At 40.4% G+C, this 23,170-nt stretch overlaps 1 protein-coding gene across 1 annotated transcript in view; it reads left to right on the top strand.

Annotated features, from left to right (window-relative positions):
* The window catches only part of BMPER (BMP binding endothelial regulator), a 146,774-nt gene that overhangs the window by 82,022 nt on the left and 41,582 nt on the right, over positions 1-23,170 (top strand). The window contains exons 11-13 of the mRNA XM_049817188.1: positions 5,509-5,554; positions 14,567-14,896; positions 20,757-21,093. Coding sequence (XP_049673145.1) covers positions 5,509-5,554; positions 14,567-14,896; positions 20,757-21,093 — 713 coding nt within the window. The remainder of the gene's footprint in view (positions 1-5,508; positions 5,555-14,566; positions 14,897-20,756; positions 21,094-23,170) is intronic.

Raw genomic sequence — 23,170 nt, 5'->3', positions numbered from 1 at the left:
GAGTTTTTTAAAAGCACAGAGCTTTCTTCTCTGTATTTCTCCACCATTGTCTTTTTCAGTGTTTCTTGGAAGTGTGTGCATGGCAGTGGGACGTGCAGATTGGAAAGAAGGGATCCTCTGGCATATAAATTTAGTCTGGTGTTCCCCAAGTGTTCTACTGATACCCTGAATATGGGCTTCCTGCCTCTGTCCTTGCTCTGAAGACTCTGTGCTCTGTTTCTCCTCCTCCCTTTAACTTTCTCTGTCCCAAGTATCTGCACTGGAACATCTCTTTCACTTATATTTAATAGCTTTTTAGAGTGGTGAGATGACTATGTTAGTATTTCAAGAGCATGTTTATTGTTAAGGCAAGCCACAGGAGGAGGTTGTTGTACTTGCATTTCTCAGTGCATATGACGCTTAATACTTGGTTGAAAATGTAAATTAGACAAAGCAAAGCAAATTATTTAAATCAAGCCATGCCTCTTTCTCTAAGGTTGCAGCCTGAGTACTTTTTATTTGAAAGTCTGAAGTGAACCCAAAGAGTAATGTAACTGTAACTTTACTTAGTTGCCTCAAAAATTAGCATTACTTGAAACCTCGAGCTAAAGTCAGCCTTTGTTTCTTGGATTTCTATCACTGACAAATTATTTTGTTTTAATGGCCCAGGCTTTCAGAAGAGGGAGCTCTAAATAGCACCTCATGTAGGGGCAGATCTTCGAACAGAGCTGCGGAAGAGAGAGCCAAGTTGTTAGCATTACACCTTCTCAGTGTTTCCTTCTCCATCCTGGAAGCCAGTGGGGAAAATATGAGTCACAGACACCTAGGTATAAAATTTTAAATGACAAACTCTAGTTTGTAAAATTTTATATGTGTAAACTTTTGACAGCCAAAAGCAGCAGTAGAATAGAAAGCCTGTACCTTGGTGCTCCCTGTTCTGCTGTGACAGTGGGCTGCAAGAGTGATACCTTCATCCTCAGAAGAGGGGACATCCTTTTCCTGTCACTCTGGCACTCACTGCAGAGGGAAGTTCTCCTGTTAATGGGCCTCTCATGAGATGTTGCATACATCTTGGGAAGTGTGAACAAATGGAGCTGCTTTTCTGGGAATGTGATGTGGCTCATGGCAATCAGGTTTGCTCCCTTCAGGCCATTCACAGGATAAGCAGGAGGTGAGAGCTTGGACTCATCAGGTCTCTTCAAATTTTTTGTTGGTCAAGAACCTGTCACACGCTGCATCTCATTTATATTTTCCCTGTGCTGATGCATTTCAAATGTTTAAGATGCTTCTGAGATCAAATAACTAATATGTCTTAATATAAATCTTAAGTGAAATACACCACTTCAGCAGTACCCATATATAAATTTGAGCATTGACATGATCAGTTGAAGTGGCTTCTAAAATGAAAATAGCAGTGGGTAGAAATTCACCATCCGCAGTCCTGCGGCAGCATAACTGACTGACTGATGAACTTGTTTGGTGCTGCTACACAATCTGCTCCAAGGTTAACATGAAGTCCTAAACTGCCCTAGACCTCCGTGTTGAGTCCTCAGACAAGGGCCAGTTCCTTAGGGCTGAAAAAACCAGCTTTGTTACCCTGCAGCACCATTCCCTCCAGTATCTAACCAGTCAGCCTGCTCCCCACCTTAAAATGGAGTGTACAGCAAGCTGCATTCAAACTCACCCTCCTCCACAGAAACATGTTACATTTCTGCTCTTCTAAGCGAAATTGGAGGGACAAGTAGGAGAAAGAATGTAAACTCTAGAGTGAAATTTATTTTCCTATTCCAAGTGAGTACCAAGTAATTTTAAAGCAAATAATGTATGCTAATGGATTTAAGTCTTCTACTTTTTATCTGTGCTCCACTCTCTTTGATGAGCTATTCTGTCACGAATCTATAAACATTAATTAAAAACACCACATTATTAAAGATAAAGATATATCAGTGATTCTGATACTGGAAGTCTGGATATCATACATAGAGTTATGCTGCTGTCTCTGCAGACTGTAGAGGTGTGAACTCCATTTCTTTTCTCTCTTCACAATATTTCTGGCCGTAAGCAGTCTCTACTGACTACTGAAGACTGCTGTGGTATAAAATGCCGTTTAGTGTCCCTTAGGGTGTCAGGCCACATAAAGTTATCTCATTAAAACTGTGTTATTATACACACAACCAAGTGTGAAAGGATTGAAGATTCACAAGGAACTTACAATATTATTCCTTGACTTAAATGATTTACCATGCAGTCTTAATACTCTTTGCATGATGCTGTGGGGTTTTTTGGTGATGGAATATTATTTAATTTATCAACATAGATTTCAGCCAATTATTTCGTGAAAGGATGGGCTTCAAAGTGATAATTCTGCAGAATTTCCAATACTGTGCAACCATTTGTATTATTCAATGTATTGGTGGCAGACTGACATATTTTTGAAGACTGTTTCTGCCATTTCTTGCATTTTCTTCATAGGGCTAGGCACATTTTTCTGTTTCTTTTATTCTTTTCTTTTTGGAGCATTTAATCCTGTATCAGTAATTACAGGAAGTGTCTTTCTTAGCTTCTTTCCATCTGCAGTGGAGGCAATACATCCTGCAAATTCAATCCCTCCTGTCACATTTATAGTAAAATCAGTCCTCCTTGGGCTTCTAGTGATCCTTGTGGCTTGTGGTTTCTGTTTCTTACTTTCTGACTGCTGACTCCACGTAGATATTCCCTCTCTCAGTTACCTGGAGTGTCAGCCTGCAAGGTGCGGTACACGCTGGCCCCCATCCAGCAAGCTATTAAACATGTGTCCAGTACTGCTGAAGTTAGTAGGCCCTCCATGTGTGCTTAAATTTAAACACATGCTTAAATACTTTATAGAAAGGGAGTAATCGCCACACTTGGCAAGACTGAGTTTCAGAGATCTTTTAGACCTTTTCTCACCTAATTTGTTATTTACTTGCCCTAGCCCTTCTCCAGCCTCTTTCTTGCTTTGTGCCATCCCCTTTCCAATTACCCATCCTTATCATTTTCTGCCTCACCTCCTCTCCTTACGCCTTTGCATTCGCCACTAACAATGTAAGCCTGTGATAATGGTCAGTGGTCATGGACATGTCTCTGTACTGCTGAAGGAGAGCCTGGTGAATTTTACACCATGCAGCCTTTTCTGAGCTCCAAGGCTGTGCAAAAGTTAATAGAATTAAATTCACGGCATGTGAAGGAGTTCGATTCTGTGGGTAAATTTTGAACCCGTGAACTTCAAGTGAGTTGAAAATTTATTCAGAACACGTTCTCCCATCTCTAGCACAGACTGCTTTTAATGTTATACACATCTGTTATTATTACAAACAAAAAGTTGCTGTTTTTACTCTAGTGCCAAATGAGGCACAAAAACCCAACAGCTGTTGCTATTGCACAACCAAACAACCCCCTTCCCCCCCCACAATTAGTCTTGCCTTAAAAAAATAGAAAAAAACCCCTCAGACATAAAATTGAAAACCTCATAAAAAGGAAGAAAAATCCCAGAAAATAAATAGACTCAAATGTGGTCTGCTTATAAATATTCATAGGGAAAGATGGGATCATATCACTTAGCCCACTCCTAAGGGAACCCTCAATGCTAACGAACTCTTGCAGCACATGTTAGCAATAATGGGTTTCCTTATTCTACAAGACAAAAACAGAATCTTGGGCCAACATGGTGGCTCAAGTAACCAGCCTCAGCAGGCTGCCTTGGAGATTCCAGTTTCACTTGAATTCTTGCCACTTCCAGCTTGGCTGATGATTTCAACTCTTTTATTGAAACAGAGAGGTAAGGCTGTGCAGTGTGTGGCATTCAGCTGCACGTCTTCCGTTCGTATAAAGAAGTGTTGCCAAGCTCCCTATTTCTGCACAGTTTTAACGGTTCCTCCTTTAAGGGGTTTCATCCTAGCAGGTGCTTGGTAGGTCTCCCTGTTGCAGCCTGGTCCTCACCTATTCTCTTTGCTGTGGGGCCTGGTAACACAGACATCTAAGCATTGCCCACACTGCCAGTGAAACACTGATTCAGCCCTTTTCTCAGGTCCAGATGTGCCTCAAGTTTGTTCACCTGCAGTTGCATATTCAAAGACAAGATTACACTGAACTTTTATGCCCTGTGGATGATAAGCCCATGCGCACTCATCACCGAGCTCATTCATGCCATCCAGGTACATCAACCACAAGCAGGACAGAGTGTGCTCCACTCCAGTCTGCCAACATAATTGGGAGTTAATTTCTGCCCATGCACCTTGTCAAATCTTGGCAGCGCTGTAGGCAGAAAGCAAGGCAGACAGCAATAGGGCTTGCTGCCTGTGCCCGCTTCCCCACTCTCTCCATAAACCTGCTACCCCACTCTCTCCATAAACCTGTTACCTATTTCTTGTCTGTTTTCACGAGCTTTTCTGCACTGTTGAGTGGGCAGAATAGCACAGCTCCATTTGCTCACTCTTGCTGGCCACTCATTGCTCACTTGCTTGGTGGGGAACAGGAGCAGTTGTCCCACAAAGGGGACTTTCTCTGTGTTCAACCATTGTTGGAGCAAAGGGTCAGTGCTGGGGAGTAGCACAGCCCCATATGCCTCTTTGTTCCCTGTATGGGAATGCAGGTGAGCTCCAATATCACCATAAGTTCTGTTATAACCCATGCCAGTTTTTGCTTGGAAAACACATCATTCAGTCTGAAATTTTCCAGGCTTATCCTGTAGCTTGATGGTTAGCCTTAGAGAATTTAAGTAAAATCAGATAGAACATCTTTTAATTTGATGAAGAATGAAAAGGAACATGAATATATGTACACGGAGTCATGCTTCTAGCCAGCCTTGTATAAGACACAACCATAAATAAAATTGACCTGGGCAGAGTGGTAAATAAAGACTCAAACCTTTTGTCCACATTACTATGACTAAACCAAATCGTTTGCTTTTAGAAGTTGCACATCCTTGGATGCATGCCCATTTACTTCACTGGGGAGATTGGTCCATGATTGGTAATATGATTTGGTGAGAGATACCACAAGATTTAGCCATAAAGGAAATCTGGCCAAACTAGATCTCTGTCAGTGCCTCCTTCCTTCATTTTTGTAGGAAAAATGGATGATTTGGGGGGAGTGTGGGGGTGGGTGTGGAGCAGATTGCCTCTCTATGGTGGGTGACTAAAAGGGTGTGCATAGGAAATGTATTGTGTATATTTTGGGAGGTGGGGGAAAAGGTAGCAATCTTGTTAAACCAATGACTAGTCTGCTTTAGATATCTGTAAATACGAGTCCAAGATTCTCTCACACTCTCTCTAAAGAGAAAAGTGGTAACAGAGAAAGAACCCTTTTAGTATTTCATTTCTTATAAGACTGCCAGGAAGCTCTTTGAATAGTTCTGTCTGGTTTTAGCACCTGATATTTGAAGCTGTAAGTAGGGCATTGAGTTCAAACACAACTTGAACTATTTTCACAGGCTTATCCAGCCTTACAACATAACACAGTCATTGCTCCAAAAACTCTTCCATTAAATCAGCCTGTCTTTCTCCCAATTAGGGTAAAATCCTGAACAGAAAAGGATGCTGTCCTATTTGCACTGAAAGTAAGTTCTGTCTCCACATTCTTTAAATTCTTTTTTATTCTTTCAGAGAAAATAAATATAGAAGAATGTTTGCTTTTCTGCTTTCTTTTTAGAGGTGGCTAAAGGACAGGTGTTTATTGCTGGCCACAGATTTTGCCTCCTATCAAAATGCCTGGGTATTTTATTTTTATTTTATTTTAATTTTTCCAAATGACACAATTTTTTGTCAAATCTGAGGTGCTGCTTTTTGAAAGGTATAGTTGTCGTGTGAAATTTGTAGGTAATAAAATAAGCAAATGAATAGAACTGTAACTTTTAGGACTGGGTGCCTTTTATACCTGTAAAGAAGAGCCTGGCTATGTGTATATATAATCCAACACCTTTGCAGATGATTTGTGAGAGTTAAAAAAAGGTGTGCAGAAATCTGAGACACAGTCTGGGGCAGCAGTGGAAAGTACAGTAGAAAGCTATCCTTCTGTCTGTATGGTGTTTAGCTCAACCATCACCTTTTTATCCCTTTACTCTTCACTTCAGGAATGGTCATCTTATGATATCACTTATGTTCTCTCCTAATCAGGAAAGCACTTACACAAATACTTATCTTTAAGCTATTTAAGTCAACAGGGAGACCTTTCTTCACTGAAGTTAACAGGATACAGTTACGTATTTCCTTCAGGACATGTTTAAGTATTTTACCAGATAGGGACAGACTGCTAAAATGGGGTTTTATGATTTATAGGAAGGCTTCTGAAAGAAGGAACAGGTTTTTAAGGAGAGTGTTTCCTAGTCTTTTGTCTAAAATCAAATTGGTTTTGCTGATCAACTGAATTCTGGGTGCTTTTGGATTGCACAAATCCCATATGCTAAATACCTGTTTTTCCACTCTACAGCTCAATTATTTTGAAACATGTAACTTGTGATAAAATAAATCTAGCTTGCAAGTCTTCAGTATCAAATTGAAATTAAAAACAAGTGGTAATCTCAGAAACACTTGAAAAAATACTGAACAGAGGGAGAAATGAAAGAGGATTCAACTGAGCAGCAGTTTATTTTATGTTATCTCAGTTTCAAGGGAGAAATCTGCATAGACCTCTGCTCGAACATGATGCCATTAGTGTCATGAATTTATCAATCTCTATCTTGCCTCTGTTCTTATGTTTCAGTCTCATCTAACCTTTCTCATGTGTTCTTTTGTAATATGAGAGGGCGAGGAAAATAATGGGGCCAGACATTGCCTCAAAGCACTAGAGACCTTTTACTGTAAAGGGTTAAAAAGAAGACAGTACAGTGACTCCTTCAGAAATGCTGCCAGAGAATGATGATAATTGTCTCATGGAGAAGGAGGCAAAAAATAGATTTCTTCAAAGTAAAAATAACTCATCTAGGAACTTTTAGGTTACCTAAAAAGTCAGAACTTCTTGGTGATATAAGAAGGGAATGGTCATGACTGTAAGACATGTAAAATTAAGGGCAGATGATTGTTGCTTGTCCTGCCATGCAGATCTGTAAAGACCCATCTTCCAGTAACCTCTTGCCAGATGCTGGCAGACTGCTCTTAGGTCACCACAAAGCCTTCAGGATAAATGACCTTATTCCCTTAGCCTCTTCTTATGGGTCCCGTCTGCATTGCACTGGGTGTATGTGAGGCTGGGAGGCTCGTTGCACTGTCCTGCAGTGGCATGCTCCTCTTGCACATGAAACAGAGGTGTCCTTTTTTTGGAGAGGTGTCATACTGTGGACCCATTTAGTATTTGGAGGAGAGCTGATGCTGAGCTGATTCTAAGCTTTTACGATTAAAAGGCCATTCCCAGCTTTTATCAGGTAATGTAATCAAAGAGCTTAAATACCCACTGTCATACAGCAGTGGTGGCTACCACTAGCTGTTTTAACATTAGCATTTTAACGTTGCCATTTGGAAGGAACTAATTCCACCTTTGCGCCAGAAATGCTGTAAATCTCATCATGACATAAGATAGGCAAAAGGCATAAGGATTTCAGTGATGATCACTATCTCAGATAGTAATTAGAAACTTTGCTAATTCAGCCAATTTCTGATGAGATAAGATGTACATGCACAGCCCTTTCCCTCACCCACCCACTCATGTTGATCCACTCTCCACATATTAACACACCAGACATTTCTGGCAGTCCAGCAGATATTAATTTTCCAAAGTAAAAACAACTTAGGAGGTACAAGAACATACTGTACACAGGAGAGCTTTGAGTACAGTTTAAATGCAGCCAACTTCTATGAAGTGAGTCAAAACCAGTCACGTTGTTAAAGGATAAACTTTAAACTGGAAAAAAAAATTAAAAAATCAAAGGATTATTTTCAAAGCATTTTGTTGCAGAGAGAAAGAGTACCTCATCTCCTAAAGGGCTGGAGAGTCTCTTTTGTCTGCTGTTGCTGAAGTTAACTATGGTTAGTTTTGGCATGTTGCTGTTTAAGCTCCATGGCTGGCGTTCAGTTATCACTAATTAAACACAGTGGTCATACCAGTGGAAAATTCAACAGTTTAGTTTATGCTGCTGTAAAAATGTAATGAAATGTACTCTTTTGGGCTTGATTTAGAAAAATCACCACTGACGTCAATTCCATAAATTAGTAATCCTATGTTAGACCAAGGTCATTTTCTTATTAAAAAAAGAAAACACTAAACCTGAGTTCAAATAACATTAACAGACTGCTCTCAACTCCAGACAAAGATGGGAATTTGCAGTGGAGGTTGAATCTCTGTTCTTGACAAAGAAGAATTGATAGGCCTTGCTGCAATTACAGCATGCAGTATGAAAGCTTCCTACTGCAACCATGTAGATATATTTTAATCTGATCAGTAATCCTAACACAGTCTTACCCAAGTCATTGTGAGGCTTCATGGATGAAGTTTTTTCAAAGTGGACTGCAGTCATCTAGGTCTAGCAATACACATGATTAATTTTGCAGTAAAGACCCTTTTGGGGGCAGAAAATTTCATTCATCACAAATCATTCTGAAGCTTTTTTAATTGACAAAATGACCAATGAAGCTAAACCAAACTCAGGGTCATTTGGACCCAGCCTTAGGGGTAAAAGGTTGGTATTTTCACCTGGTCCTACATACTTTTTATAAGTTTTTATAGACATACTGAAAAAAGTGCTGATTCTTCAAAGCATAAAAAAAAAAAAAAAACCAAAAAGAGAGAAAAAAGGTGGGGTTATGCATTGTAGGTACCTGTGAGAGCAGGGATTGGGACTAAAGGATGACATAGGCCCCTGCTGGTCCTGCTTCTTGTGTTATTTCCTTGCCATGGAGAAATATATCAAAAAAAAGACTGCAATTGTTTATTCATACTGGAATGCTGTTCATGATTTACCTCCTCAGCTGTCTCAGCCGTGATGGTCTACTGTATAAATATGTATTTGGACAAATTAGAATAGATATTTTATTTATGAAATAGACCATAAAGACTCCTGTGGAGTTTTTGACACCACACCTTGTAATGTGTATTATATCAAGCTGCACTATGCAGCAGTTATGAGGAAAGTACTCTATGGCTATGCATATTTACAGAAAAGCTAATGAAATTCTATTATGCTTGTTCTGTATCTAGTTTTCAAAAGTTAATGATGTGTTCTGTTTGATTTAGGGCTTAATTCAGCATATGGGCTAATTGCCTTCAAAGTTTCATTTTATTTTTTAAAAGCTGAGATCTTTTTGAATTACAGATGTGCAACCAGCACCCCCTTAACTGGTAAACTTGTATTTTGTCCTCCCTCTCCTTACTTCGAAAGTGTCCAAACCAATTTTAGTTATAATTTAAAGTATATTTTTCTTGGCCACTCTTAACTAGCTACAAGCCCAGAAGAGTGTGACCAGACATCTGGACATCTTGGACTTCAATTGACTGCTCTGATCTCCTGAAAAAATACAACAAGCTATTCCATGAGCACCAGAGCTAACAGAGCCTGGTTTCCTATGGTTTTGTGTCCCATTTCCTTTATATCCCAACAAATAATAAACCCAGCTAGAGACAATATATCCTGTGGCTGCTCTGGAGCTACAAGTGTGCTAATTGCCCAGCCAATACGCTTGTGCTCTCTGGCTGGTCAGGATGTTTGTGCTGACTCACTGGCCTCCACCAAGCAGTATATGTATCTTGACTTTCTATAAAGGCTAAATACTGTCTGGGGGAGTGGGGGCATTGGGTAGAAGGCAGAAAGGTACTTTTTGGCAACCGCTTATTTCAATAAGTGGTTGTTGCCTTTACTCAGCATACTATTTACTAGAAGTGAGTTGTCTTTCAGACTTTTATCCCTCTGTATAGGCCAAAACAGGTTGTGATTTCATAAACTTTTTTTTTTCCTTATGAGAGTGTGTTAAAACTTGGGGAATGCTAAAATGTTTTTTACCTTGCTGTTGCTTTTTCAGCTTCTTCTTTTTGTACAGATAAATGTGTTTTCAAAACCCATGCTCCTTGCCCACCATTACCTTCCCCGTTACCTTTTCTAATGAAAGTCACTATTTCGTTTGAATTGGGCGCATGATTTGTAAATACAAGGAAAGCGTGCCAAGAGTTCTATAGTATTCACTTTAGCAACTAAATACTATTATTACTAGTTTGCAAGTAAGCTGTAGAGTCTTAGGTGGGAGCGGAGTGAACTGCATTAATCACACGTGTAGTTTAAGATTGTCAAATGTAAACGCATGAAGTCCATATTTAGTTGCTTAAAAAACAAATGTGAAGACTGCTGAGCTCCCAGAAGCTTTTATGAAAGCCAGAAGTTTTGAATACTGATTTGGGATCCTCAATGCAAGATTTCCAAAAGAGGTTTAGAAGTGTTTGCAGCCAGCTCCCAATAATGTTTAATCAGAGTTGAGTGCCTAAAGCGCTCTGAAAATCACAGCCTCCTGAACATAGGTCTGGGGCCCTCCTTTGAAAAATCTGTGTTTTTCAGGGACAGAGAGGGAATGGGTATGTTTGACTTCATGTGCATGTGTAGATGAGCAAAAGAAGACATCAAAGATCATGAATGACAGGTTCAAAACAAGCAAGAGGCAGTGGTTCATCATGCACTTTGCCCAAGGATGTTGTGGATACTAAAAACATTTTGGGGCTCAGGAGGAGACTGGAAAAATTCACAGAAAGGAAGACTATCAGATAAAGAGAAACCATGTCTAGCTCAGAAAGCCCCTAAGCTGAAAATAGTGGGAGGCTGATGGAGCCTTAGGGGGAAGTATAGCATATACTTGCCCTTTTCTAACTCTACCCTAGACAGCTGATAGAGACAAGGAGTGTCCACAATAAGCTGGGAACAACTTACTGTAGGAAAAAAAGGGAAGGATCTTCACCCATGACCCTATGCCTTGTTAGCACAAGATAGCAAAATTCATACTTCAGAATGGAGAATGTAGCTTCGGTGATGCGGCAACACTTCTCCATCCGTTACGTCCCTTCTCCATCCGTTACGTCCCAACAGAAGAGCAAGTCACACGTGATCCAAACTAGAGAACCAGTGCTTCCAATAGATTTCAAAAACAGCCAAGCAGAGAGACTGGTTTGTTTCAGAAGGGGGGAAAAAAAGCAGCAAACCATAAAGCATGATGTGATTGAAACTCTCCCAAAAGGAAATAAACAACAGCCCAAAACCTAAAAATGGCAGGAACTCTTGCCTGTCTTTTGCAGTCTTGTTACACCCGGTATTTAAGGTTTGTTTCTAGGCCAACCAGTTCTTCTTACTGGCAGTGCCTGAGTTATTGCACACACTCTTGCAGGGTGTGGAATTTTTTTTTTTTTTAACCCACAATTTTAGCAAACCTTTCAAGAATGTTTTACACAGTGCTATCAGAGAATCAATTATTTAGGCTGTTTTTAGGTAGATTTTTCCCTCCCCCATTTCCTTGGTTATTAAAGAAAACAGCAAAATTTGGATCAGACATTCAGCTATCCAGTCCAAAATACATTCTTTTTTATTTTAACTGCACTGCATCAAGTTGACATATGACGTGACACGATGTAACATAACATAAAACAACAGTACTCCGCATAACACATTAGAAATTAAAAATAAATATTTCCTTTGGATCCCATTGGTACTACCAATTTTACTTGCACATCTCTAAATTATGTTTGTTCCTCTCATGTCTTGCCTCTTAGCCACTTGCTTAGGTGAAGAATCAGCCTCCCTCTCCCAATATGTTAGTTAATAACATGTATAACATGTCCACGTTCTTGGCCTCTAGAAACACAGACAAAAAACAGTTCTCTCCTCTGAAATCTTGATGTTTGGGCTGATTTCTTTGTTGATAGTTTCCTTGTTTTCATAAAAGTTGTTATTACGTTTAAAGAAAAATTACAGCCTGAAAAAATTAAATGGAATCTGAGCAGGTAATAAAATGTATCTTAATATTATTCATGCAGATAATTAGATGAGTACGTAAGGAAATCAGAAGCATGTTAGTAGGATTTAGTAACGGTAAAGTCAGATGGTCTCCATATAAAATCTATGGATATTTTTCTCATTGGTAAAAATTATACTGGTGATTAAAACCTGTATGGTTCCTGCAAATCAATTAATCTTTTTATGGACTTATTGATATCCTCATTGCTATCAGTGAGGAAAATGAGACTCACAGAAGTGCATGTTTTTAAAAGCACTCTCTTAATCTAAGTGTCTTGGTTTTCAGGCTCTGCTTAAAGTCCATCGGGCTTGATTTCCAGAGGTGTTGATCAAATGTGGTTCGTTTTGACTTCTAATAGCAGTGTCAATATGATGTCCTTGAGAAATCAGAACTTTTGGTGCCTAGTTACCAGACATAGTAAAGAGGCATAATAATGAATCCAAGACTAGTTACTGGCTTAGCTAAAGAAGCATGCATGTGGCAAATTAGGGGCGAAGTACAAATCTCCCATGTACCAGCTCTGTGATGGCACTGCACCACGTGGTGCGGGAGACTGAGGTTAGACTTTAGGAAGACCTCACTTGCAGTAAGGGCAGTGGAGCACTGCAACAGGTTGCTGGAGGCAGCTGTGGAGTTGCTGTTACTACTGTTTTTTAAGAGCAGGTTAGAAAAACGTCTGTCAGGAATAACATAGGTACAGGTGATTCTGCATTACAGCTGGAGAAGGAAAAGGTAATGTCTCCCGGGATCCCCTTCAGCCCCATTTTGTGTGTCTTTATGTAGGTATCCTTGGACACTATTTAACTACAGCTAGGAAAACGCCAGAAACATTATAGCTACTTTAGCATAGCACTCTGCCTAGGCTGAAAAACCCTGCTGAGAAAGGTGTGTTGCATAGTCAGAGCTGCATTGCATAGTCAGAGCTGCATTGCACTCCACTGAAGGAATTCCCTGCCCCTTCTCCATAACACCCATGTATCCTTCTTTTTTGTAGGTTTGAATTTGCCTTTTTTTAGCTACCTTTTCAGGTGAGTCATTGTTAGTTGGATAGGGTTTTTTTCAGTGAATAACTTGTATTCCTTATTATTCTCCCCTCCTTTGTAGAGTTTTGGGGTTGGTTGGGGTTTTTTTTTGATTGATGCTGTTCATAGCTCTCTGATTACTGAGTCAAATTTTGTTACTGCACCAAGCCCTCCTCCTAAAACAGGCATCATCTTTCAAAAGCAGCCTCAGCCCATGGGTATCCAGCTGGCAGTAGCAGTGTGTGTTTCTCTGCCTTGAGACTTCTTGCAGGAACAGCAGCAATGAGACGTGGTTAGGACCTACTGTTATGCCAGGAGGCTGCAATGCAAATAAATTTGCTGCTCTCCTTGATTGCGAGGCAATTCAATCAGTTGCTGGGTAACTGCAGGGTAACTCAGCATCATTGATATGAGTGTGGAAACATTCTGCCTTTGTGCTGCGTCTTCTCTGACCAGTGTATGGCTGCAAACATCAATAAGAAATCTCCCTCCATTTGTAATGATGCAAATGATTGGTAGAGGTACCATGCCATTAGATAGTCATTGTGTCATGTTTCTCACATAGTACTAACTTTTAGTTGGTAGCATGACAACAATAACTACTACAAGTCAGTTGTGTGTAAACAACAAATATAATAGCTTGTAATACTGAATAAAGATCCTGGTTCTACAGATAATTTGGGAAAAAAAAAACCATAAATATACACAGTTTCTAAATGTACAATATTTATAAGTGTGCCTATGTAAAATACGGACAGAACCAGGTCCTGCTAAAGTGGTCTGATGGCTTTTAATTTCAGGGGATCACCCCTGCCTAACTGGGGACATTAAAATTAGCCTCAAAAATACACATATGATGTTTTGAATTCTGCTTCTGTTAGTGGATTAGGCTTTGCTCCCACAACACAACTTAAGGGTGGGAGCTCATCCCGAGGGAATTTGACTGTCTGAGAGGAATGCCTGTAGTCTTAGATACTTGTTTGTGCTCCCAGAGCTGGCAGCAGAGAAACAGGCTCCTCCAGAGAGTAATTCCCCATGTATTAAAAGAGATGTCTAAAACTGGTGAGATGAAACACTTTCTAGTCATGTCTGTTTCTCTCTGTCAGTGAGAGGGAGACTAGATGAATTCATTAGACTAGACATTTCATGTTTGGAAAGCTGAAGCTAGGTAGGAAGGCTCCCATCACATCTGCAGAGACATGTGGGCTCTGCAAGCCCCGGGTTCTGCCTGCTCTGATATCATGAGTTGGGCTTGTTTTTTCTGGAAATGAAATAATTTGAAAAATTTCACAGGCATTGTAATAACCTAAACTGTTCAGGTGGAACATTATGTTTAAGGGACAAACATATAGGTTGGAAGATGTGTCTTTGGTTCCTAGCTACAGGTTAGTCTTCCTATGCTGCCCCAAGGATCAGTTGGCTTTTGATTCCCACCCACTTTGGGAAAGACTTCCACTAAAGCCATGAAGCTTCAGTTTATCAAAAATATATATTCCTAGTGGGTATCAGCCAAATCTGACCTGTAGGGTGGATAGATTAGGTGAAAGCGGTGTACTCTGTGTTCTTATCAACTGCTTTTTTCAAAATTTGATTGATCCTGATATGGCGCTTTTGTTTCTTACTCACCTGCAGAGCCTGGAGTTTGCACTGTATTTGGAGATCCTCACTACAACACTTTTGATGGACGGACATTTAACTTTCAGGGAACATGTCAGTACGTTTTGACGAAAGACTGCTCCTCCTCTGCCTCGCCCTTTCAGGTGCTGGTAAAAAATGATGCCCGTCGGACCCGTTCTTTCTCCTGGACAAAGTCAGTGGACCTTGTGTTGGGCAGAAGCACTATCAGCCTCCAGCAGCACCTCACAGTGAAGTGGAATGGGACCCGCATCTCACTACCTTGCGAGACACCACAATTTCAGATCGATTTGGATGGTTATTTGCTGAAAGTGACAACCAAAGCAGGTGGGGCACGGGTGTGTTTGTGTGTGTGAGTGATCTCCCTGAAGAACTTCTAAAGTACAACATGAACAGCAGTCAGTAAAAAAGCATGAAAGCAGTAATAAATGTAGTTATAACTCTTTAGAGATCTGAGAAACCCAAAGTGCTTTCAAAATCCCTGCAGCCTACAAGCAGTCAGAGATCTCAGCTATGAGTTTGAAGTCTTTGCAGAACATTTGCTAAGCTATGTTTCATTCTGCAGCTGACAGTTAACTGCCTGCGTAGATGAATGTGCCATGACTTTCACTTCCAGTAACTTAAGAGTGGCTTATGCAGGGTCATCATTTTGATACTTACAGATAAGAACAGAGAGATCAGTTCTTAAACATAACATTCATTTTTTTTTCCCAGTTGCAGCAACATACTGTACAGTCTAAGTCATCAATTATATAAAATCATAGTTACTAGTAGCTGGAATGAGTTTAAGTTGTCAAATTATGGAAACATTTCACTGGGGCTACCCAGCAAAATGGAGATCCTAGTTTGAAAACCAAGGCCTAATTTGCTGTTCAGTGCCATCTTGTTGGGCTTGCTTTGTGCCCAAGTAAGAGTTTGTCTCCGAAGAACAGAGAGTCCAGAGCACCAGAAGCAAAAGGAAATAAAAAACTTCAGAGAATCTGGTACCTTATTTGTAGAAAGAGGGAAGGGACATAGCAGACTCTCAGGTCTTTGGAGTCCTAGAAAATACATTAATTGTCAAAAAGCTAAACCAGAGGACTTACATTTGTTTTGATAAACTGTTCTGAAACATAGTATCCTTGCATAGATAAATACTGAGGGGAAGTTTAAAACTTTCTCATTAGCATGTGTTAGGTACTACTGTAGTCCTGAGAGATTTCACTTACACAGTGAAGTACTGTTTCAGTGAGAATACTATTTACTGTTAATTCAATTAAATGCCATGTGAAAGCAGTGAAACCAATCTTTCTTATGGAGTGATATGGTCACAGGCGCGATGCATAGTCATACTCATTATCTAGCATCATTTTTTTTCAAGGGCGACACTAGCACCCACTGTTGAGCTGAGAATTTAGACACCTGTTCATATAGCCCCTGGAAATGTAAGTCTGCATAATGTGGATCCCAGCTCCGGGCTCATTCCTCAAAGTGGCAATGCAGATTTTTGTGGCTGTCTGTAAAATGCACACAAGTTGACCATTATTCACAACTTCTAATTAAAAGCATCTTGAGGGTTTCTCTTTGCAGCCAGCTGAATGCTACGAATTCTGGCGATGTGGATTTCATTAGCCAACCACAGGCCAAGGAAAGGTTTTCAATCGAAGATGAATGACAGCTAATCCTGCTGCTATTCCATTTGTCTCTGGTGCAAGCCTAATAAATGACTACACACATCTTTGTCCATGTGTTGGCAGAGGGAGTGCAAACATGGCATATGACAACATACCAAACAGTGTGTAATCACTGCAAATTATAGCCTAAATAATTCCTCCCCTTAATGGAGCAGGATCAGGTTTCTCTCACTGAATGCAGCACGATGGGCCAAGTCCTCTTTTCCTAGGCACATAAGGCCTGGAAAGCAGCAGAATGGCATGGCTCCATTTTGCTGGGAGAGGACAAACAGCAGAGAGGCTGGAGAGAAGAGGAATGTGTTGAGTAGAACTGGTTGAAAGACAAACCTTTTGTTCCACAGGAAATTCCAAGTTCTGGGGGGAAAATCAGAGAATTTTCTCTGTTTCAGAATGAAATATAGATTTTTGTAAAAATATATGCTTTCCCAGTGTAGGATGAAAACAGAAGGGGAGGGAGGAAGTAATGAAAAATGCTGCACTAGAAGCAAAATTCAAAGTAAAATTGGACTGGGAAATGCAGGGTCTGCTGCTTACAGCTTAGCCAGCATTCCCACGGCTTTTGGTTTTCCTTTTGCAGAGCTAGGAGCTGAGCCCTGGATAAAACAGGGGAGCCCAAAGCTTCGGGAAGCCTTGTGGTCCGTGGCTTCTGGGCAATCTGCATGGCAGGGCTGTCCTGGAGTTGCATACCCTGAGAGTCCAGGGTTCCAGGCAGCCCACCAGGCAAGCTGGCAGGAAACCAGCTTGGAGCCTTGCCTGTGCTGTGTTGGAAGTTCATTGAATCTGATATGTCTCCCTGAAGCATTTCAGTTCTGATGAATTGGCATTTTTCAGTGAAAACCTGTTTTGTTGCTAAATTCCTCACCAGCTGTACCCCTGAATGCCATGCAGCAGCAATTCTGGCACCCTGCACTTGCAGCTACTTCATCACGGGTGTGGTTGGGATGGTGTTGAGTCCTTGTCTAAAATTTGTGTGTTAAAAAGACAAGAGAGCGGAAGATCACAGGGCTGGTGTTACTTACCTGTCCTTCTAGTGCAGGAGCATTTGCTATTGTTGTTTCTGTGCTGATCTTTTGCACAAAGCTGCTTTGCTGAGGTTTTCTGTACCACTTTGGCACTAAATCTTTAGGGAAGAGTGGTCTGCCAGTTCTTGAGGATGCCTTTACTATGAAAAATCACACAGAACAACTGATGGGAGTTCCCAGTGTGGGGAACTCAGTATGTGATATGCATAAATCCAGAAGAAATTTTTTAAAATGCAGCAGAGCACATAGTGTGCCAAGTTAAGAAATCAAGTAATCAGTTGGATAAGCATTCTTCAAAGGAAGGGGAAGATTGGAAAACCCTAAAAAGTAACTCAGAATATTCGTTTTCTGCACATCCACAGATGGGACAGAAGCTGCATCCTTTGGCTTCACATCTCTTGGATTCTGATTCTTGTCCAAGTGAATGGGAAACTCATCCATTGGGGGGGAGGGGAGAGAGGGGAGGAAAAGGGGGTATAGGCACCAAGAAACTCTTCCAAACAATTTCTGTCTGCGAAGGAGACCATTTCAAACATTGGTCAGTAGCATAATCCTGTCTGTCACAGCTCTCATTGGTTTACAGAAACCAACTGAATTTTCTGCTTGTGAAGAAACAACAAAGGCACACACTGCACAGTGTGATCAGGCTCTGACAAAATTATCATGCATGTAGGAGTAAGTACCCTTCCTCATTACCCCAAAAGGGAGTAAGCTCCGTTATGGACAGAAACCTTTAGGCTGTTCATCAAACCTAGAAATTACCCTTCCATCTGAGCAATTACAGCAGAATATAGTGCAATTAAACAATACCCAGGTAGAGGAAAGTACATCATTTTGTGGTAGTTAAACTGTGAGTCTCTTGAATCAAATCCAGTAATCAAAGCAGAACTCTCTGGATTTAAAATTGTGCATTTTTATATGCTGAGATGAAAAGTCATAATTTTATGTTGTTCTTATCTGCAAACCTAGAGTTCACAGAGCAACATGTAGCAAGTAGATTAACTTAACTCTCACAAAGTACACACAAATATTCAGGATAATTTTAGAGTTAACCTTTTGTAGTGAATGTGACTGGTTTCACTGAAAGTCAGTAAGTCTTGGCTTGAGACAAAAAGCTGAAAAAGGAAAATTAAGATAGAATAATTAGCCAGTCTTTTGTGACTTTGCTTTAAGTCAGCAGCTTCTGAGGGAGCTCGTTTGGGGAAGAAGTTGAACACTGCCTTAAAAAATGGAATTATTGTCTGAAGATAACTGTCTGAGAATTTGGATCTTGATGCTTCAAGCTTTGAAAAGTTTATATGATTCTCAAGTCTGAAGAAATCTTAGTTTATAAATTAATGGCAACGTTTTTCTAAATGCCAGCACAGCAGTATTAATCTGGTGTCTGCAAATCAAGCTGTGTTTTGTTTTGTTCAGCGTTGTCAGAAGCAGAGACAGCTGGAATTTGAATTTGTCCAGCAATGATAATGTATGAAGCAGCTTAAAAGGCAGCTTTCCCCCCTTGCCACTGTGCTGGCCTCGTTAACAATTGTAGTCTTGCACAATTTCTCAGTTGGCTGGTTGTAAAGTGCCTTTGGAGGAGGACATAGTCGCTCTGTCCCTGCTGGGTTTTTAGATAATTTGAAACTGCTTTCAGGCATAGCCAGCTCAGGACATATTTGTGCTATCATTGCTAACCTGTAGTGATAAGAAAACATGATGCAATAGACTGTAGTGACTAGTGATGCAGAATTGTCAGTACAACCTTGCTGGGTAAATCGTTCCCCAAACTCTTGGTGACATGGTGTAAACCACATTAGCACCAGGACAGTACGTACTGAGGACAAAACACCCCTTCTACAGCCATAATTGCTGTTTGAGCCTCATCCTGTTTCTCTGCGGTGCGGGTAGGAGTTGTCATAGGAGACAATGGGATGTGTTGCTAGAGGAAGGGTTCCAGCTTTGAACTGAGTCACTGGTATGTTAATTACTTACATGAGGATAGGGCAGGATTTGGATCACATAGTGACAAGCACTGATTTACAAGAGGAAAGGGTGGTGCTAAGCCAGCCCACACAGCAAATGCAGAAAGCTGGAGCAAAGCCCTGGTCCTGCACCGCAGAGTGATGCTGTTTGGTATTCTTGGCCAGGTAGGGAGAAGAGGGTAAAATCTGGATTATCCTGTTTAAAAGCAGGTTCCTGTGTTTATCCTTAACTAACTGCTGCACACAGGTACTTTATGGAAATAAATTAACATCAGCAAAATTATTTGTGATCTTCAGATGCAGGGTTACTGCAGAGATGTGAAGTAGTAGCACTCATCAGAAGTGGATAGTTAGAAGTTAAGCAGCAGTGATTCTTGGTGTTGTTTTTATGCCATATGATACCAAAATTGCTTTCTCTTATGAAATACATTTTTACTCCTCAAAGGATGGAATTCATTTAATTTGCAATCACCCAGGTAAACACTAGAAGTTTAGTCTCCACCTGACCTCTGGGCCCCCTAGAGTATCACTGGAAACAGAAAGGCATTCAGAAAGTCATTTATTCCCTCTGCATTAGACACCCATTCTGTGACCTAGAGCTGCCTATTTCTCTCCATCAAAGAGAGGGCCCAGACAGCTGACTTAAGCTAGACACCTAGCTTTTAGATGGGTAGAGAGATAAAATGGACTTCATCCACAGAAAACAATTTTGATTTTGATGTACTGGAAGCGCAAAACCTTACTGTAAAACAGATTGTAGCAGAGCACTTACATCCCAGCCACTAGATGAAGGTTAGGTGTTTACCATCATTCCTCAGTGTTGCTGACATATGAAGACAACTTCAAAAGGTTGGTAATTAACACCTTTTGAATGAACAGTTTGAATCCAGTTCAGAATGCCTTCCTACAACAGTTTTATCCATCTGACATACATTTGAGGTCATCTTTTTAACTCTCTTTACCTGCACAAAATAAGGTACTTGTATTGGAGCTGTTATGTTCACCCAAATGAGTTATCAGTGTCAGCTTTGCAGGCAAGAAAAGGATGTTTTTCCATACGGTGGTCACTGGGGGAGTCTCATGGGGCCTGAACACCTTTGTATGCCCATGACCTGTGCAATGGGTGACAGTGGCTGAAATTCTGGGCCACCTGCAGAACCAGCTAGAAATTTGCCCCAGCAAATTCAATTTTCAGAATTTTGCAAGTGCCCTCTTTCAATGTTGAGAGTAGTTCTGCCTTGGCTCCAGATTTCTTAGGATAACCCCATTCATTAGCAAGGAGGAACAAAAATAAACAGAGACAGGCATGAGTGTATTGTAATTGACTGTGATTTAGGAAACACTATGCTTGTCAGAGGCCCTTAATGGGACATATATAGAAATCTAACAACATTATCAGAATGAAGCCAATGGCTTTGTTTAGGTTCCCATGAACACTGTTTCACAAACATAAGGCACAATTTGTTATCCTTGATTTCTTCTTCTCTTTTTTTTTTGTGTGTGAGTTTTTGTCTCTTCTCTTTATTAGGCTTGGAAATCTCATGGGATGGAGACAGTTTTGTGGAAGTCATGGCTGCGCCACATCTGAAAAGCAAACTCTGTGGTCTGTGTGGCAATTACAATGGGCACAAGCGAGATGACCTGATTGGGGGGGACGGGAATTTTAAGTTTGATGTGGATGACTTTGCCGAATCCTGGCGCGTGGAGTCCAACGAGTTCTGCAGCCGCCCACAGAGAAAACCTGTGCCTGAGCTCTGTCATGGGACGGTCAGGGTGAAACTCCGAGCTCACCGGGAATGCCAGAAACTCAAAGCATGGGAGTTTCGGAGCTGTCATTCAAGGGTGGATTATACCACATTTTACCGGTAAGCATGGCTTGCTGTGGAAGGCGAGAGTAAGTTACTGTGCGAGGTGAAAAACCACACGGCCCAATTTCAGTAGCATTTGAGCACATGCTTTGAGCTTCTTTTGCTAATAATTAATATACAGAGTTACATTATGATGAGCTTTTCTGAGTCAGGAATCAGAAGAAGATGGTCCTGAGCTAATAAAGACCCGAGCAGCCAACAGTGAGAAAGGCAGGCAGGCAGGCTTGTGATCACCTAGAGAAAAAGTACTTTTGGAGACTGAGGAGAGAGGGGGAAGAGCCTTCAAAACATTTTGGTAGGATCTTTCTGATTTCAAAGTCAGCTGTAAAGTTGAGGCTGACTAATTGCTGTTGCTTGTGGTCTAGAGAAGTGTGTCTTCCCAGAAGCATTTTGAAAATGACTTTATTAAAGCAGGGATATTAAATATTACTAGTGCCTCTTGGATGGTGTAGTTTGTGGGTTGAGAGTTTGAAAGGAAGGAGTTAAGAAAAAGTTCAGTGCATGCCCATCCTGCCCTGGGAGCAAAGGAAGACAGACGAGGATTAGAAGCCTTGTCTGAGTGAATTATTTAAGATTTTTTATCTTTAAAATGCTTCCAGTCTAAACCACAGAGACATCATTTCTGTTCTTTAATTGGCATGAGTTTATTTGCCCCTCACTCAGTAAATAAAATTGGCTTTTCTTTTGATTGCCTGACATAAAAGATAAAAGCAAGCTGAGTCACAGTTGTATGATGGCGGATGGAGCTGCCTGATCTCTGCGCTCCCAGCTTTCCCCACTTGCACACATCTGCTGAACTATTGGGCTTATTAGGAAAAGGTTTCTAAAATGACTCAATTTCCCTTATGAATTGCCCTTCCTCCTCTTTTATGAGACAGAAAGACTTTTATCTACCCCAGCAGAATACGTCTGGGACTGGGAAATGCTAGAAGACACGCAGCTTGGCTTGGAGTCTGTGTGCTTCTGCATTTAGTTTGCTATAGTGTATCCCTGTGCTAGGAGCCTGGCAAAGAGTGAAGATCATGTTGTGTGCAGGTTATAATACTTGGTCTTTTCCAATGGCTGGAGGCACAGCAGAGAGCACTAGGGATGCTAACACACACACATAGGGTCTGTTGAATGCATTTTAGCAACATTCCCATCTCACTTCCATGGTCCTTTAAAGGTAAGTGATGACAATGCAAATGGAAAACAGGCACAGAGAGTTTTGTTTCATTTTGCAGTGGATTTTTAGTCCCTTTTTTAAAGTAGCTTGTGATTAATTTAGTGCAATATACTTCCTGACACCACAGCAGAAAATGATTTATATTTTGGCTACAGCAGCCAGAAAAAAAAGCTCTATGTGCTTGTACACAAGAATTACCGTAGAGCATTTCTGTTCCTTTAAAATGATGTCTTCTGTTTCTCCTGGAAAGACAATGAAATCAAGCAAGTGTTTTACTTGATTAGGTCCTTTTGTAGAAAAGTTTATTTTTCACTAAGGAAACTTTATTTTGAAATGACTGTTATATTGTGTCAGAAGTAGCTGTTCGTTTGCTTCCATTTAGATGTTGCTAGCTGTTAGAATGCTCAGCTAGAGGAATCAAAGATAAAATATAAATTAAAATTAAATAATGGTATTTAGTAGATGCTACGTCTTGTTAGAAACTGACAATGTTGTAACAAGCAATTTGTTCAATGACCATGGCCATTTTTCATACTAGGAAATTCCTGCAAGGAGGTAATGATTATGGGACATACATTCAAGAAAGTTCTGGGAACCCTTCTAACATAAATCTTTGTATATATAAATACGTGTGTGTGTGTGTGTACATAAGTATAAATATGAGTACTTAAGAGATTTGTATTTTTCTTTTTTTTTTTTTCAAAGAACCCATTGCTGGTGGTGTACTTCTGCGGAAAATTTAAATTACCATTAAAAGAAATTTAAATTAACATTTGCAGCTTTTTACTGAGGTCTTTTAGAAAAGAATATTTAGTCAATGTTTTCTAATTTCAGGCTAGGTTTAACTAAAATTTTTCCAATTCTGCTTTTCTAACTATGAACAAGCTTCTAGCATTAAGAGAAGTGAAG

Source organism: Accipiter gentilis, chromosome 14 (assembly GCF_929443795.1).
Source record: "Accipiter gentilis chromosome 14, bAccGen1.1, whole genome shotgun sequence".
Classification (NCBI taxonomy): Eukaryota; Metazoa; Chordata; class Aves; order Accipitriformes; family Accipitridae; genus Astur; species Astur gentilis.
Note: the sequence above shows the minus strand (reverse complement) of the source record. Positions and strands in the feature narration are given on the sequence as shown.